The 16,773-nt window shown below is 44.0% G+C and overlaps 1 protein-coding gene across 1 annotated transcript; it reads right to left on the bottom strand.

The window, feature by feature from the left end:
* Positions 1–554: 554 nt before the first annotated feature.
* Positions 555–14,790, bottom strand: LOC139424061 (putative short-chain dehydrogenase/reductase family 42E member 2). The gene is made up of 11 exons (XM_071175751.1): positions 14,323–14,790; positions 12,811–12,906; positions 10,904–10,961; positions 9,896–10,014; positions 8,732–8,807; positions 7,410–7,492; positions 6,494–6,631; positions 6,268–6,333; positions 6,110–6,173; positions 5,809–5,882; positions 555–788 (listed from the first exon to the last, which is right to left on the bottom strand). The coding sequence occupies exons 1-11, from the start codon at positions 14,788–14,790 to the stop codon at positions 555–557; spliced, it is 1,476 nt and encodes a 491-aa protein (XP_071031852.1).
* Positions 14,791–16,773: the final 1,983 nt, after the last annotated feature.

Here is a 16,773-nt window from a genome sequence, read left to right on the forward strand (position 1 = left end):
ACTTCAGTTTTCACTTCAGTCCAATAAAATGTTAAATTTCTAATTTCACAGAAAGTCATACCATGTAGTACTTTTTAAGTCTGTACTGTACTGTACTGTATTCACATTATGATTCTCTGGTTCAATATATTAGAACCTCTTTCTCAAGAAAATAAACCCAGATATATGATATACTCCACCCTATGGAAGGCAATAGGGTTTGAACAAAGCACCATATTATTTCAAATATTCTACATACTATACATTTGATAATCATCCATCTACAGCCTTAGTCAACTGTATGATAACATGATATACCATGATAAACATTATAGAAGGGCGGAGTTGCTAGCATTTGGTCAACAGTATGTGTTATATTCATGTGGTCTTCTATGTGTATCTAGATGTACACTATGCATGCTTTCTATCATTGCTTTTAGCTTGATGTAAGGCCAAGACCATAGGTGTCCAGAAAGGCGGCTAACAAATAAAACGTATTAGTGAGTGCATTAGCTGTGTTTGATTTGGGTTGGGTCTTAGTGGGCTGTTACTTAAGTTTTAGCCACAGTAGCTACCTAGTGATCCCAGGGCCAGGAGCAAAGTAGGAGGACAGCCAGGCTGAACCCCAACACCAGCAGGAGCAGGGGAACAGTCCGAGAGGGGCCTAGGGGGGAGGGCCTGGAGCGGGATGGTCGGGACCGTATGTACTGGTCCACTGAGTCCCCCAGGCTGTAGCGTCTGGGGCAGTAGCCCAGGTCTCGACGGGCCTTCTCGATCTTGAAGGTGTGGCTCACTGCAATGTTCCTCACCTAAGAGGATGCAGAAAAGATTCAGGGAAATGGTTGTTAGGTACCTGACTGTCTCTGCATTCAACAAAGTTAACTGTCTTGGTTGTTAAGACTTGACCCGTTGGTTAAAGCAGAAACAGACTGGCACCCAACACCCAGTTAAAGGAAATAGAGTTAAACAAGCTGTTAAGGAGAAGAGTGTTAGTGGTCTGTACTGTGCCCCTGTCTCTCGCCCCCACCTCTTTGCCACGAAGGCAGCTTAACAAACTCAACAGCACTCCTTCACTCTTGCCCAATCAGGGTGCTCTAAGATGGGCATAGCGCTCAGTACAGCCTGGGAGGCAGGTTAGGAGCTCTGGAGCTTCAAGGGAGTTTGACTCCATGCTAATGTCTTTGAATAACCTCAGTTTACCAACATCCTGCCCCCCCGTGTGAAGGATGTCTCGCTGGTCCCTATATCCCCTTACTGCACAGAGGATACGATGTCTGCATGGAAAATAACTGTAGTGACAGAAGCTCTCAGACAAACCCGGTGGCTCAGTGTAACACAGAGATTCAACAAGTTTCCTATTGTCTCGCTGGGGTAAATCCATTTTAATTCACTTTTTGACAGCACCCCTTTTGATGTGAACGAAACCTTCCATACATATTTGCCTTCCATACAAGTTCTCAGAAAGAGACTTTTTGAACCTGAATGTAAAAACATTCAAGATATAAAGTTGCTCCAAGTTGCCCCCTTTTGCACACCCCACCATACCATGAGACATCCATGTCTTCATCACTGGAAAAGATAAACGGTTGAGATTCAAATCATTTAAAAGCTCATGAACAGGATTTCAAACTATTGAATAATAATAATAATAATGTTTTTTTATAATATATTTTTCTATTTCTTAACCATTAATGTCAATTGTCTAAATATCTGCATATGTTGCGGTTCAGACCCTATTTACATAATCTGCGATTTTTGTGTTGTGCCCACCATTAAAAACTATACTTTTGAAAGAAATTATGAAATAGTTTGACAACCCTTTTCATAAGCTTTTAAATAATATCAATCTCAACCGTTTATCTTTTCCAGTGATGAAGACATGGATGTCTCATGGTATGGTCTGGTATGCTTAACCTTGAACACTTTTACACTATATATACAAAGGTATGTGGACACCCCTTCAAAATAGTGGATTTGGCTATTTCAGCCACACCTGTTGCTGATAGGTGTGTAAAATTCAGCATACAGCCATGCAATCTCCATAGACAAACATTGGCAGTAGAATGGCCTTACTGAAGAGCTCAGTGACTTTCAACGTTGCATCATCATAGGATGCCACCTTTCCAATTAGTCAGTTCGTCAAATGTATTCCCTGCAAGAACTGTAAGTGCTGTTATTGTGAAGTGGAAACGTCTAGGAGCAACAACGGCTCAGCCACAAAGTGGTAGGCCACAAAAGCTCACCGAACGGTACCGCCGAGTGCTGAAGTGTGTAGCGCATATAAATCTTTTGTCCTCGGTTGCAACACTCACTACCGAGTTCCAAACTGTCTCTGGAAGCAACGTCAGCACAATAACTATTCGTCTGGAGCTTCATGAAATGGGTTTCCATGGCCCAAGCAGCCGCACACAAGCCTAAGATCACCATGCACAATGCAAAGAGATGGCTGGAGTGGTGTAAAGCTCGCTGCCATTGGACTCTGGAGCAGTTGAAACGTGTTCTCTGGAGTGATGAATCACACTTCACCATCTGACAGTCCAAAGGACAAATCTGTGTTTGATGAATGCCAGGAGAACGCTACCTGCCCCAATGCATAGTGCCAACTGTAAAGTTTGGTGGAGGAGGAATAACGGTCTGGGGCTGTTTTTCATGGTTTGTGCTAGGCCACTTAGTTCCAGTGAAGGGACATTTTAAAACTATAGCTTCCAACTTTGTGGCAACAGTTTGGGGAAGGCCCTTTCCTGTTTCAGCATGACAATGCCCCCATGCACAACGCGAGGTCCATACAGAAATTGTTTGTCAAGATCGGTGTGGAAGAACTTGACTGGCCTGCACAGAGCTCTGACCTCAACCCCATTGAACACCTTTGGAATGTTACTTTGGTCATGTAGTGGATCTTTTGAATGTTTTGGTATTCATGTCTAAAAAGTCACTTTCTGACCACTTCTTCCATGGGCAAACATGTATGGAATGTTGTGTTTAAAACAACAGCGATTGAATTCAAATGGATTTACCCTTTAGAGACTTAGCATGTATGTATCTCTGTACACCTGTCTGTCTCTGACGGACCACTGACTGCTGTCTCCTGTTAGCCCAGCAACAGGACCGTTGAGCAGAGTAGTGATGTTGTCCAGTAATGGTTCAGGTTAGGAGATAACCCTAAAGCAAGGGAACTAGTTGGTGTTGAGCCTGCAATGAGGTCAGTTCCTGTGTCCCCAGTGTTGAACTTCCTGACCCAGTAAATAGGGGTAGATGTTGGCTCTAAGCACAGATCTAGGATTACCTTACTGTAAGTCACAGACAATCCTATGAGGAGTAAAATAATGTCTGACCCTGGATCAGTGATTATGGGGAAACTTCTCCCTACTCCATCCCACCCTTCCAGGAGAAATACACACAACAGGCTAATATTTTATTCACAGGACAATTATCGATCTCCCGGTGGCAGCCGCCAGAATGTCTGACTGAAGCAGTTCCTGGACCAGCAGCCCTGTGGGTACGGCTTTGGTTTCTGTCTCATCACACATTCATGAAGTAATACCTTCTTGGGTACGACAGATAGCAGCTCCTACTACAAACAGCTCCTCGGGCCCTCCTCAGTGCCAGGGCAGGATGTATGCAATACTACTGCCATCAGTATGGCTGCTTTCCATTCCAAAAACATATTTTTCTACCTCCTTTTACAGACCTTGAAAGGTCAGAGATGTGTGACATCAGACCTGGGTTCAAATACTATTTCAACTATCTTAATTACTTTCACATACATTTGAAGTAAGTATTCAGATATATTTCATTTGAAAAGACAAGTCATCAGTTCCTCTCCTGACTGCATCTCAATAGTCTCATCAATGGTCTCATAAGTTCCTCTCCTGACTGCATCTCAATGGTCTCATCAGTTCCTATCCTGACTGCATCTCAATGGTCTCATCAGTTCCTCTCCTGACTGCATCTCAATGGTCTCATCAGTTCCTCTCCTGACTGCATCTCAATGGTCTCATCAGTTCCTCTCCTGACTGCATCTCAATGGTCTCGTCAGTTCCTCTCCTGACTGCATCTCAATGGTCTCGTCAGTTCCTCTCCTGACTGCGTCTCAATGGTTTCATCAGTTCCTCTCCTGACTGCTTCTAAATGGGCTCATCAGTTCCTCTCCTGACTGCATCTCAATGGTCTCGTCAGTTCCTCTCCTGACTGCGTCTCAATGGTTTCATCAGTTCCTCTCCTGACTGCTTCTAAATGGGCTCATCAGTTCCTCTCCTGACTGCTTCTAAATGGGCTCATCAGTACCTCTCTTGGCTGCTTCTAAATGGTCTCATCAGTTCCTCTCCTGACTGCATCTCAATGGTCTCGTCAGTTCCTCTCCTGACTGCATCTCAATGGTCTCGTCAGTTCCTCTCCTGACTGCGTCTCAATGGTCTCATCAGTTCCTCTCCTGACTGCTTCTAAATGGACTCATCAGTTCCTCTCCTGACTGCTTCTAAATGGGCTCATCAGTACCTCTCCTGACTGCTTCTAAATGGGCTCATCAGTACCTCTCCTGACTGCTTCTAAATGGGCTCATCAGTACCTCTCCTGACTGCTTCTAAATGGGCTCATCAGTTCCTCTCCTGACTGCTTCTAAATGGGCTCATCAGTACCTCTCCTGACTGCTTCTAAATGGGCTCATCAGTACCTCTCCTGACTGCTTCTAAATGGGCTCATCAGTTCCTCTCCTGACTGCTTCTAAATGGGCTCATCAGTACCTCTCCTGACTGCTTCTAAATGGGCTCATCAGTACCTCTCCTGACTGCTTCTAAATGGTCTCATCAGTACCTCTCCTGACTGCTTCTAAATGGGCTCATCAGTACCTCTCCTGACTGCTTCTAAATGGGCTCATCAGTACCTCTCCTGACTGCTTCTAAATGGGCTCATCAGTTCCTCTCCTGACTGCTTCTAAATGGGCTCATCAGTACCTCTCCTGACTGCTTCTAAATGGGCTCATCAGTACCTCTCCTGACTGCTTCTAAATGGGCTCATCAGTACCTCTCCTGACTGCTTCTAAATGGGCTCATCAGTACCTCTCCTGACTGCTTCTAAATGGGCTCATCAGTTCCTCTCCTGACTGCTTCTAAATGGGCTCATCAGTACCTCTCCTGACTGCTTCTAAATGGGCTCATCAGTACCTCTCCTGACTGCTTCTAAATGGGCTCATCAGTACCTCTCCTGACTGCTTCTAAATGGGCTCATCAGTACCTCTCCTGACTGCTTCTAAATGGGCTCATCAGTACCTCTCCTGACTGCTTCTAAATGGGCTCATCAGTTCCTCTCCTGACTGCTTCTAAATGGGCTCATCAGTACCTCTCCTGACTGCGTCTCAATGGTTTCATCAGTTCCTCTCCTGACTGCTTCTAAATGGGCTCATCAGTACCTCTCCTGACTGCTTCTAAATGGGCTCATCAGTACCTCTCTTGGCAAACAGTATAAAGAAGCATCGTTTCTCCATCTTCCAACGAATTCATGAAATCTCTCATTTTTGATTGACCCTGATCCAACAACGTTTTCTTGCAAGTGTGGTGAGGAAGGTTGGTCCTCACATCAGTGCTTGGTTGCAATGTAAAACTGAGAAGGGAGAAAGGAGGAAAGAAGAAGAATGGGTAAAAAGGCAGAGTAAAAATGGGTGAGAAGTGAGAAGAGGGGTTAGGTGTAGAGGTGTAGAGGTGTTAGGTGTAGAAAGCGCTATGAAAGCGCTATGAAGGTAGGTAGGTAGGCAGGTAGGCAGCCAGGCAGGCAGGTACATATAGATAGGTATGTAAGTAGTAGATAGGTACTGTAGATACATAGCTGTACGCTTACCTCATTTCTGGTGAAGAGCAGAGGGATCTCCACTATTGGCCTCAGAGCCAGGTGTAAACATTCCATCAGAATGGCTGTGAAATACACACCTCAGATGAGGAGGGAAGACAGCAGCATGGCAGGTCTGAGCTACGAGCAGCGTACTATTACAACAGTTTGGCAAGTATGAAACTGGTGTGTATCCTGACAGATTGTGGCTGGTGTTGGGCATGATCAGCGTCCTGTTACAGCAGCGTGGGTATTTGTGTGTGTGCGTGCGTGTATGTGTGTGTGTGAATGCGTGCCCGTTTGTGTCTCCTACCTGCTGAATAGACCAGTGAGACAGGCAAGTGTATCAACGGTCGGCTGTACCCCAGCTTCTCAAACTAGAGAGGAGGGGAAAGACAGAGGGGATATCAAAGACCAAGACAAGATTAACTATATGTGTTAATCACCCAAAGAATATATAGAGTTACTCACCAGTGGTGTTAACCATTCAAACAGGTTGACAGATTCCCCGTCATTGATGAAGTAGGCCTGTCCACTCTGAGGGAGAAAGGTTGATATGACTATGTATACACCCCCACCCCAAACACACACAGGCCTAAATATGTACAATGTCTACAAATGCCACTTGAAGGTAGAACAAACAAGTGCTGAAACGATCATTGGTATCCATGGAGATGGTGAGTAGTAGTAAACTCACAGCCACACAGTTCCTCTTGGGTGTGAGGCTCTCAGCAGCCAGGATGTGGGCCAACACCAGGTTGTCCACATGGACCCAGTTCATCTTGGCCTGGCGGTTTCCAAAGCTAAAACTGAACAACCGGCGCTCCACATTCACCTGGGGAGAGAGAAGAAGAAGTGGAGAGAGAGAGAGAGAGCAAGAGAGAGAGCAAGAGAGAGAGAGAGCAAGAGAGAGAGAGAGCGAGCAAGAGCGAGAGAGAGGGAGCAAGAGTGAGAGAGAGAGAGCAAGAGAGAGAGCAAGAGCGAGAGAGAGCAAGAGCGAGAGAGAGAGAGAGCAAGAGAGAGCAAGAGAGATACAGATACAGATACAGTCTAGGTTAGACTGTATTGTTGTGCTGAGAGTATGTCTGTTCTCATGTGAGTGTGTTTGGGGTTGTGTACGTGTGTCAAGGCATGCATGGGTTCGTGTGTGTACAATGGTCTGACATTGAGTGAGGGGAGAGGTAAACTGTATTAGGGGAAGAAAGATTAAAAGGCCTCTAAGCAGCTTTCCCTATAGTGAACCGGGAACTGCAGCATCCCAGCCCTGTTCAACCCAGCCCAGCATAGAGTATTCCTTCCCTACATTCTCCCCAGGGGAGAGAGAGAGAGGGGTGAAACAGGATACCTTAAGAGGGTCCATTAATAATATATCCTCACCAGGTACACATTCTGCCAGCCGATCTAAACCCTAAGAGAACCTCTATACCTGACAGAAGGGCAATGAGACTGGGCTGTCATTTTATTGTGCCACCCACACAATGAAATAGTACACAGACATTTATCCCTATGGTGCCGCCGTCTTGGATGGAAAGTGATAAATCAGGTGGAATGTAGAAATGTCTCAGTTCTTTTCATTGTGATTCTATGTGGTAGGTAGGTGTACGGACACTCACCATAACCCTGTGTAGGTGTCGTCTCTCTTCTGGCCCGTAGATGCCTGAGGGTCTCAGAACACAGGTCCGCAAGAGACCCCCACCTTTAAAGAAGAGAATGGCATTGAATAATGAAGTAAATCTGGCAACACTGAAAGTTTGTTACAAATGAGTTACTCCATCGTGTAATTACTTATAACTCAGTCTAGAAATGTAAATTCCACTTAACTGCAAGATAGTGTACTATGCAAATGTATGTAGGTTACTGTAATACTGTATGTAAGTAGTAGTAATAGTTCATCAACATATATAATATGCTAACCTTTGCTTCAACCTGAACCCATCTTCCAGTGTTAATATATTTCCTCTACATCCCGTCTTAATAAATGCATGAATGGTCCAGTAATGACATAGCGCCATGCTCCTAGCTTAGTTTAATATATAATGACATAGCGCCATGCTCCTAGCTTCATTTAATATATAAATAAGTGGTCATAGATAGGGGGTTAGGTTTCCCCCAAGGAGGGGCTGAAGGCATCACACCTATTTAACCAAGTACTCACTGGAATCACACTAACGCAGTAAGATAATTCCTACACACCTTTGAGAGAGATGAACTGTACATGGGTTTATGTTAATGTAAACATTGTGTGTGTATTAATGTCTCCTGTGATTCTGACTGTCAGTTTTACAGTAAGCATGTACCTGACATCTGTCTGTGACGAGAGTCTGTACTGCATGTCTGGTACTACTGCTACTAACTGTGTGTCTCTGTGTGTGTAAGTACATCCCTGTGTGTGTGTTGCTTGAGACAAAACGGTGTCAGGTGAACACTGCTCTCCAGTCTCAAGTGGCATTGTGCTTTCCAGCTCTAAATTGAACTGGTGTCAGCAGGTCCAGTTGGATTAGGTTGCACACACATGGAAAGCTTGGTTTCCAAGCCAACCTCACTCACTCGCAAATACACACAAGCACACACACACACACACACACACACACACACACACACACACACACACACACACACACACACACACACACACACACACACACACACACACACACACACACACACACACACACACACACACACACACACAGAGTTTGGCTGTGGAAACATACAGCATCCATTCATACACACTGAGAATCATAAGACAATGTCAAGGACCTGAACACACCATTTCCATTTGAGGATATCATCACTGTCTTGATGCTGTAAGTAGCCCCCATCCTATCACCTCAAGACCATGCCAGACAAAGTCACAGTGTCTCTGCCATTGACACAGAATTAAAATAATAGATCTAATACTGTATATCTTCATTCTATTTCTAGGGTCTCTTACCTTTGAGTGAGCGTCCATTGGCTTTTAGGACCATCTGGTCAGAGATAGATTTGGTCCTGGAGTAGTGGTCTATGTGCTGGGACAGCAGAACGCATCATATATATTCATATCAATCCATGTGTTTTATTATTTCCTAAGACATAGCCATCAGAGGACCTATTCATTGTTACTGCTGCTGCTGAGGAAAGCACAGGTAACTGCCAGAATAAAGGAAACACTTGAGTAAATGAGGAATACAAAGTATATTTAAAGCAGGAGCTTCCACACAGGTGTGGTTCCTGAGTTAATTAAGCTATTAACGTCACATCATGCTTAGGGTTATGTATAAAAATACAGAGCTGTTTTGATGGCAGTCTCAGACTGAAGTATGTAGTGAATGAGAGCAGGGGAAGAATTCAGTTTGAGTCATCAGGCAAGTGTTTTCCACCACCATCAACAAAACACCAAAATATGGAATTTCTCGTGGAAGAATGGTGTTCCATCCCTCCAATTTAGTTCCAGACACTTGTAGAATCTATTCCAAGGAGCATTGAAGCTGTTCTGGCAGCTCGGAGTGGCTCAACACTCTATTAATTAATACATTTATGTTGTTGTTTCCTTTATTTGGGCAGTTACCTGTATGTCCTTCAGAAGGGGTTGCAAGATAGATGCATGTCAGAGGTGTGACACCCATACTGTACACACCACACACACTCACTCTCTCTTACACACACCCCACCAGTGTCAGGTTGACAGTCTTTGAGCCTTCAAGCTATCCTAAACTGTGTAACTCTACTCATGCGGGACTTATACAGTCATGCACAGCCATGTAAGCTGGAAGGAGTAGCTCTGGGAGAAGATTACATTCATGAGCTTCCTTTATCAGCCTGGTTCTGGATGTCATGTACACCATGTCAGCTTCAAACTCAAGGTTGACTGTAAAACATCACATAGCAAAGGTGCCCAGTCCTTTAACCAAATGTATGTACCACATGAAAAGTAAACTATCAAAAAAGATCAAAAAAGTTGTGTTTCCATCAACCCAGAGCAAACACGTATTCTATATAGACACAGTAAAGCTAGCCTGGGTAAAGCAGATAGTAAGCTGCACTCACTATCATTCAGTCTGGTTTACCCAGGCTACAGTAAAGCTGCTCCTCATTGGGACATCCTGTTCTTACTCACCATATCCAGGGGCACACAGGGCAATGAGTCCTCGTCGCCCTCCTCTATGGGTTTGCCAGCAAACGTCACGTTGATCGTACTGGTGTAGACCAGCCTGGTGATGCCCTTCTCCACACACACTGAAACAAGCACACACACACAGACAGGGTTATCATTGGGCCAAGTCATTTAACTGACAACGCATTTTTATTTAGGAGTTTATTTCATTTTCTAAACCTGGGTCATGACTCAAACGCCTATTAGCCCACTGAGCTCAAGCCTAGTCATGGCCTAGCTCTGGGAGTTAACACAAGTCTGTAGGTCTTGGACAAGGAGACTGTTCTACACCACCTCCAACTACATTTAGCAGGTATTTTATGGCTGCTCATATATGGCTGTACTGTTACACTGCACCCCATTAGAAGCCCTTCAACAGGTCTCTTTCACTATTTCATCATAGGGGCCAAACGTTTACACATTATTGCGAAGAAGGGCCAAAAATGTTCCACCTCCTAGGACGTCTTGTGCCTATAAAAAGGTATTTACAAACAGTATGTTGTGCAAAGATAATACTGTATGTAATGTAAAGAATGTGTTGTTAATCTAAGAAACGGTCTACCTGTCTGTGGGAGAGGGGAAGCTGATGAGTGTGACAATAGTTGAAGAGTGAGGTAAGGAGGGAGGGGAGGAAGGAGGGGAGGAAGGAGGGGAGGAGGGAGGGGAGGAAGGAGGGGAGGAGTGAGGGGAGGAAGGAGGGGAGGAGTGAGGGAAGGAGGGGAGGAGTGAGGGGAGGAAGGAGGGGAGGAGTGAGTGGAGGAAGGAGGCGAGGAGTGAGGGCAGGAGTGAGGGGAGGAAGGAGGGGAGGAGTGAGGGGAGGAGTGAGGTGAGGAGGGAGGGAGGAGTGAGGGGAGGAAGGAGGGGAGGAGTGAGGGGAGGAGTGAGGTGAGGAGGGAGGGGAGGAGGGAGGGGAGGAGTGAGGGGAGGAAGAAGAGGGGAGGAAGGAGGAGAGGAGGGAGTGGAGCTTGTTACCATTAATGACGTTGTTCGTCCCTCCGACGTTGACCGACTCCACCTGCTCTTTCCTCAGCTGTGAGACACAGAACAGAATAACTTTTAACACGGTTTGTGTGGGAACTAATGTGTAATGTGTAACTAATGTGTAACCCTAAATCCGGAACCACGGGCACCCTCTTAGATATCATCCTGACCAACTTGCCCTCTAAATACACCTTTGCTGTCTTCAACCAGGATCGGAGCGATCACTGCCTCATTGCCTGCGTCCGTAATGGGTCCGCAGTCAAACGACCACCCATCATCACTGTCAAACGCTCCCTAAAACACTTCAGCAAGCAGGCCTTTCTAATCGACCTGGCCCGGGTATCCTGGAAGGATATTGACCTCATCCCGTCAGTAGAGGATGCCTGGTCGCTCTTCAAAAGTGCTTTCCTCACCATCTTAAATAAGCATAACCCATTCAAAACAATGTAGAACTAAGAACAGATATAGCCCCTGGTTCACCCCAGACTTGACTGCCCTTGACCAGTACAAAAACATCCTGTGGCGTTCTGCATTAGCATCGAATAGCCCCCGGGATATGCAACTTTTCAGGGAAGTCAGGAACCAATATACACAGTCAGTTAGTTTCAAACAGAAATTTGCATCCTGTAGCACTAATTCCAAAAAGTTTTGGGACACTGTAAAGTCCATGGAGAATAAGAGCACTTTGCCGAAGTGGATCCCTACAAATCAACTGGGCTATACAATCTGGTTCCTACAAATCAGCTGGGCTATACAATCTGGATCCCTACAAATCAGCTGGGCTATACAATCTGGATCCCTACAAATCAGCTGGGCTATACAATCTGGATCCCTACAAATCAGCTGGGCTATACAATCTGGATCCCTACAAATCAGCTGGGCTATACAATCTGGATCCCTACAAATCAGCTGGGCTATACAATCTGGATCCCTACAAATCAGCTGGGCTATACAATCTGGATCCCTACAAATCAGCTGGACTATACAATCTGGATCCCTACAAATCAGCTGGACTATACAATCTGGTTCCTACAAATCAGCTGGGCTATACAATCTGGATCCCTACAAATCAGCTGGGCTATACAATCTGGATCCCTACAAATCAGCTGGGCTATACAATCTGGATCCCTACAAATCAGCTGGGCTATACAATCTGGATCCCTACAAATCAGCTGGACTATACAATCTGGTTCCTACAAATCAGCTGGGCTATACAATCTGGATCCCTACAAATCAGCTGGGCTATACAATCTGGATCCCTACAAATCAGCTGGGCTATACAATCTGGATCCCTACAAATCAGCTGGGCTATACAATCTGGATCCCTACAAATCAGCTGGACTATACAATCTGGATCCCTACAAATCAGCTGGGCTATACAATCTGGATCCCTACAAATCAGCTGGATCTGGACCCTTTATAAAGTCCCTTCAAAAAGTTAGTAAATCTCCTGCTATATGACCACTGCCTTCAGCCTGTCCTTACCCACCAGCCAAACACACAGACAAGCTTTCTAAGTTACATAATCATCTCCTAGCTGACTGTAAATATTTCAGAGTGAGAGAGAGAGACTCAGTATCAGGCAGAGAGGGACTAGAGACACAGGTGATACTACAATGTGAACAGTTGAGTTTCACCAACAAAGCCTCCATTCAATATGTTATAATTTATCCTACTCTGGAACCCATAGACAGGCATCCCTTCCATCTCTGTCACACGCCACTCAAGTCGTTGCATTTAAGACAAAATATTTACTCTGTACTGTATTCTTGGAACAGTGTTACAGGAGACCAGCGACTATGAGTGATGGTCTTTGAATTGTTTACATTCCCAGTCAGCTAAATTAATAAAGAAAGTAGAAGGGTTAAATTCTACCCTCCATCTGTTCAGGAACTCACCTGTTCTGGGCCTGACATCCCATAGGAAGCGGTGTGGAATATACAGTCGACCCCCTCACAGATCTTATACAGAGAATCATAGTCCCGGATGTCGCTCTGCAAGGGAACAAAATCAGTATTATGAAAGACAATGATATGCTGTGTTTTTTCCTCTACCCTATGACTGTACTTCACTGTTATACAGTATGTAATATAACAGTACGATAAACCATCGGATCTAACTGTCTCATGTTAGAAATAGTCAAGCCTTTGTTGTATTCATATTAGAAAGAGCGACTCTGATATTAAAGTGTCAGTAATGTGAGGAAACATTTGACATAATTCATCCAGTTCCTGCTATGGAACTCTCCGGCGTCTTTTCACAGTGAACTATCTTGCGGGGTAAGATGACAGCTTGAACATATAGTACATGGTATGTCCATATATTAGCCAATGATTAGTAAGTACAATTAAGTTAAAGTGCCATGAAGGCTGCACCTGAAACCTGAATCAGAGCCCTGGCCTCCTTCTGTCCTAGTCAACACCTGGCACCCTCAACTAGATCACTGACCTGTGTCTTTATACCTGAGCCATGTATACCCAACCTTATTAGCCCCGTCTACCCTGGGGTATATGAGGAGAAATACTACACTAAAGACACTTGAATTTCAATGTATCCCCCTGATAACATACAGTGTTCTCTCTCTTTACTTTTTCAATTACAATCTTAACAAACCAAGTGGGGGAATTTCAAACCGGTGATCATTTAGGAACAATGATCAAAAACAAAAGCAGTGGTGTAAAGTACTTCAGTAAAATAACTTTAAAGTACTACTTCAGTTGTTTATTGGGGATCTGTACTTTACTATTAATATTAATATTTTGGCAAATTTTTTACTTCTACTTCACTATGTTCCTAAAGAAAATAATGTACTTTTTACTCCATACGTTTTCCCTGACACCCAAAAGTACTCATTACATTTTCATAGAAAAATGGTCCCAATTCACACACTTATCAAGAGAACATCCCTGGTCATCCCTACTGCCGCTGATCTGGCGGACTCACTAAACACAAATGCTTCATTTGTAAATGATGTCTGAGTGTTGGAGTGTGACCCTGGCTATCCGTCAATATATATATATGTTTTTAATTGTGCCATCTGGTTTGCTTAATATACGGAATTTGAAATAGTTTATACTTTTACTTTTGAGACTTAAGTACATTTTAGCAGTTCCATTTACTTTTGATACTTAAGTACATTTAAAACCAAATACTTTTAGACTTTTACTTAAGTAGTATTTTACTGAGTGACTTTCACTTTTACTTGAGCCATTTTCTATTAAGGTATCTTTACTTTTACTCAAGTATAACAAATTAGTACTTTTTCCACCACTGAGCAAAAGGAAAGCAACGGGGGATGAATCTTAACTTTAACTTTGTCAAGCATTGATGACAGTGAGATACTAAGTAAACATTTGAAAGTTGAAAGTTAGGATTTGCCACGAAGTGACTAGTGCGTCTACTCTACCTACCTGATGGAAGACAGTACCGTCTGGAGTATCCCACTGTGGCTTGTGAAGATCCAGCAGCACCACAGACACTCCCTGGCTGACCAGAGCTCTCCCCAGCCTCAACCCGAAATACCCTGCTCCCCCGGTCACCAGCACCCTGCCTGTCCCCATCCCTGCCCTTCTCAAGGCCTGATCAGTCACTTCATCCAGGCGGGAGGCTGGACACTCTGGGCTGCTGCACCAGGCACCCACCACCCCATTGGCCCTGTGTCGGGAGGCTGGAGTTGGGGTTGAGGTTATGTCTGGGGCTGGTCGGCTCACCCAGGACTGGAGCTGATGGTTGAGGTGGTGGTTGTGGAGGTGTCTATTAGCCTGTATACGGCACCCAGCACTTCCTGGGACAGGCAGGGGGACACAGGGGTAGGGCAGCTGCTCTACCTGGCACAGAGAGCCTCCGTTGTCCTTCATACCGGGGCCACACAACTCCATTCAGACTCCTCTTGGGATAGATGGAATTCGGGAACCCTGTGAGTGACAGGGGTTCAAATAGTAGCTACCTCATCATTACAGCTATTGTCCATAAGATACACAGTAGCCACCTTCATCGGATATAACTAATAACATTTTCTTTGCCAATTAATTGACCAGACTATAAAAAAATATCAAAGAAATACTCATTCATTTGAAGGAGTAATCAATAGAGTAAAGTACAGGACTAAAACAAGTTTGACTGTGAGTCAGTCTGTACACTGACTCATCTCGGAGAGCGCTGCAGATACAGACACAAACTCTAGTTATTTTATCTCAAATGTCGCGTAAGAATACTAGTTCCGTGATACTATTTCCTTCTATATACAACACTGGTGATTTCCTACGACAAAGTTGAGTCGAAAGTATGGGTTTTAAACACTGATACACAGCCAAAATACGCAGATTTAAATGTTTTATTTTCTAGTGCAATTATATTGCATATTTTACAACAGTCTTAAAAGAAACATACAATATCCCATCAACCTTCTGAATAAACCAAAATATAGGCCTACCCAGTGATGCGCGGATCTGGTTGCCACATTAGTTTCCATTGTAAATTATGTCACTAAAACGACTTTGGTAAATAGGCCTACTGTACCTTTCAACGTACTGTCATGTATCTGCTTATGTCCATTGAATACATATCATTAAAAGATCCCCCTTTTTATATTTTGACACCCCTCTCGCAGGTCCCTGCAGTCTACTCTGACAACCTTTGCCTGACAATCACTTGTGGCTTCACCTGAGACGCGTTACCGTAGGGTCTAGATGAAACACGCACGCTCTGACTAAGATCATGTTTCACAGGTACAAAATCAGCAAATGTACATAATACCTATTTGTCATTCCTCCTCCACAAACCTCGCCCCTCTCCTAGTCCTGTCTCAACCCTGCACTTCTCAAGCGTCAACCCTTCTCCTCAAACCCCTCTGACGCCCACCCAACTCCCCGGCATCCTTCTGCAAGTGCTGGCTCAGCTGCTTGCTTCTTGATGAAACCGTAACACCTTAAAGCAGGAATCAGGCAATCAGCGGTTGAAACAATACCAAATACTTTCCCCGCTCATGTTTTGGTAAAAAGCTTAGGGTCAGGACTGGAGAAATATAACCACTCTCAAATTCAGGTCTGGCAATTCATGATATCAACATTATAGTTTGATTATGTTTTGAGGCTGTATAGTGTTTGTTTACATGTACTTTGTTTACTAACACTGGGGTAAAATAAGCTTATATTTTGGGTTCTGATGGGGTATGACAGTTGAACTAAGCTCATTGGACATTTCTAAGTTATATTCTTCAAGAATCAATGGGTACATATAATTAATTTACAAGTCCAAAATGGATGTAGCAACTGCACATTACCTCTTAAAATGTCATATTTACTGGGAAAGCTTTCCCAACCCTCATTCTTTCATTGTAATGTGTCATGTGTGTCGACCCAGTGCTTGGGAAGTGAACAGTATGAAGCCATGTTGACTTGTCAAAAATGTCCTTTTGACACAAAGATCCTGATGAAATGTGGGATGATTGGGTTTTCAGTGCTGTAAGCAACCTTCCGGTTACTAGTCCAACGCTCAAACCACTAGGCTACCCTGCGCCCCAATAATATTCATATTAGGCATGTTCATATTAGACATGTTCACATTAAACATGTTCATATTAGACCTGTTCATATTAGACATGTTCATATTAGACATGTTCATATTAGGTATGTTCATATTAGACATGTTCATATTAGGCATGTTCATATTAGACATGTTCATATTAGACATGTTCATATTAGACATGTTCATATTAGGCATGTTCATATTAGACATGTTCATATTAGACATGTTCATATTACACATGTTCATATTAGGCATGTTCATATTAGACATGTTCATATTAGACATGTTCATATTAGGCATGTTCATGTTAGACATGTTCATATTAGGCATGTTCA

The sequence above is a fragment of the Oncorhynchus clarkii genome, chromosome 13, assembly GCF_045791955.1.
Source record: "Oncorhynchus clarkii lewisi isolate Uvic-CL-2024 chromosome 13, UVic_Ocla_1.0, whole genome shotgun sequence".
Taxonomy (NCBI): domain Eukaryota; kingdom Metazoa; phylum Chordata; class Actinopteri; order Salmoniformes; family Salmonidae; genus Oncorhynchus; species Oncorhynchus clarkii.

What these genes read in the sequence shown, in the direction of transcription:
- LOC139424061 (XM_071175751.1), bottom strand. Translation starts at nt 14,790, where the DNA reads ATGGAGTTGTGTGGCCCCGGTATGAAGGACAACGGAGGCTCTCTGTGC. An exon ending in ACGGTACTGTCTTCCATCAG is followed by an intron (nt 12,907 to 14,322) that starts GTAGGTAGAGTA and finishes GTTCCCTTGCAG; the next exon opens with AGCGACATCCGGGACTATGA. An exon ending in TGCTCTTCACCAGAAATGAG is followed by an intron (nt 789 to 5,808) that starts GTAAGCGTACAG and finishes GCATCCTCTTAG; the next exon opens with GTGAGGAACATTGCAGTGAG.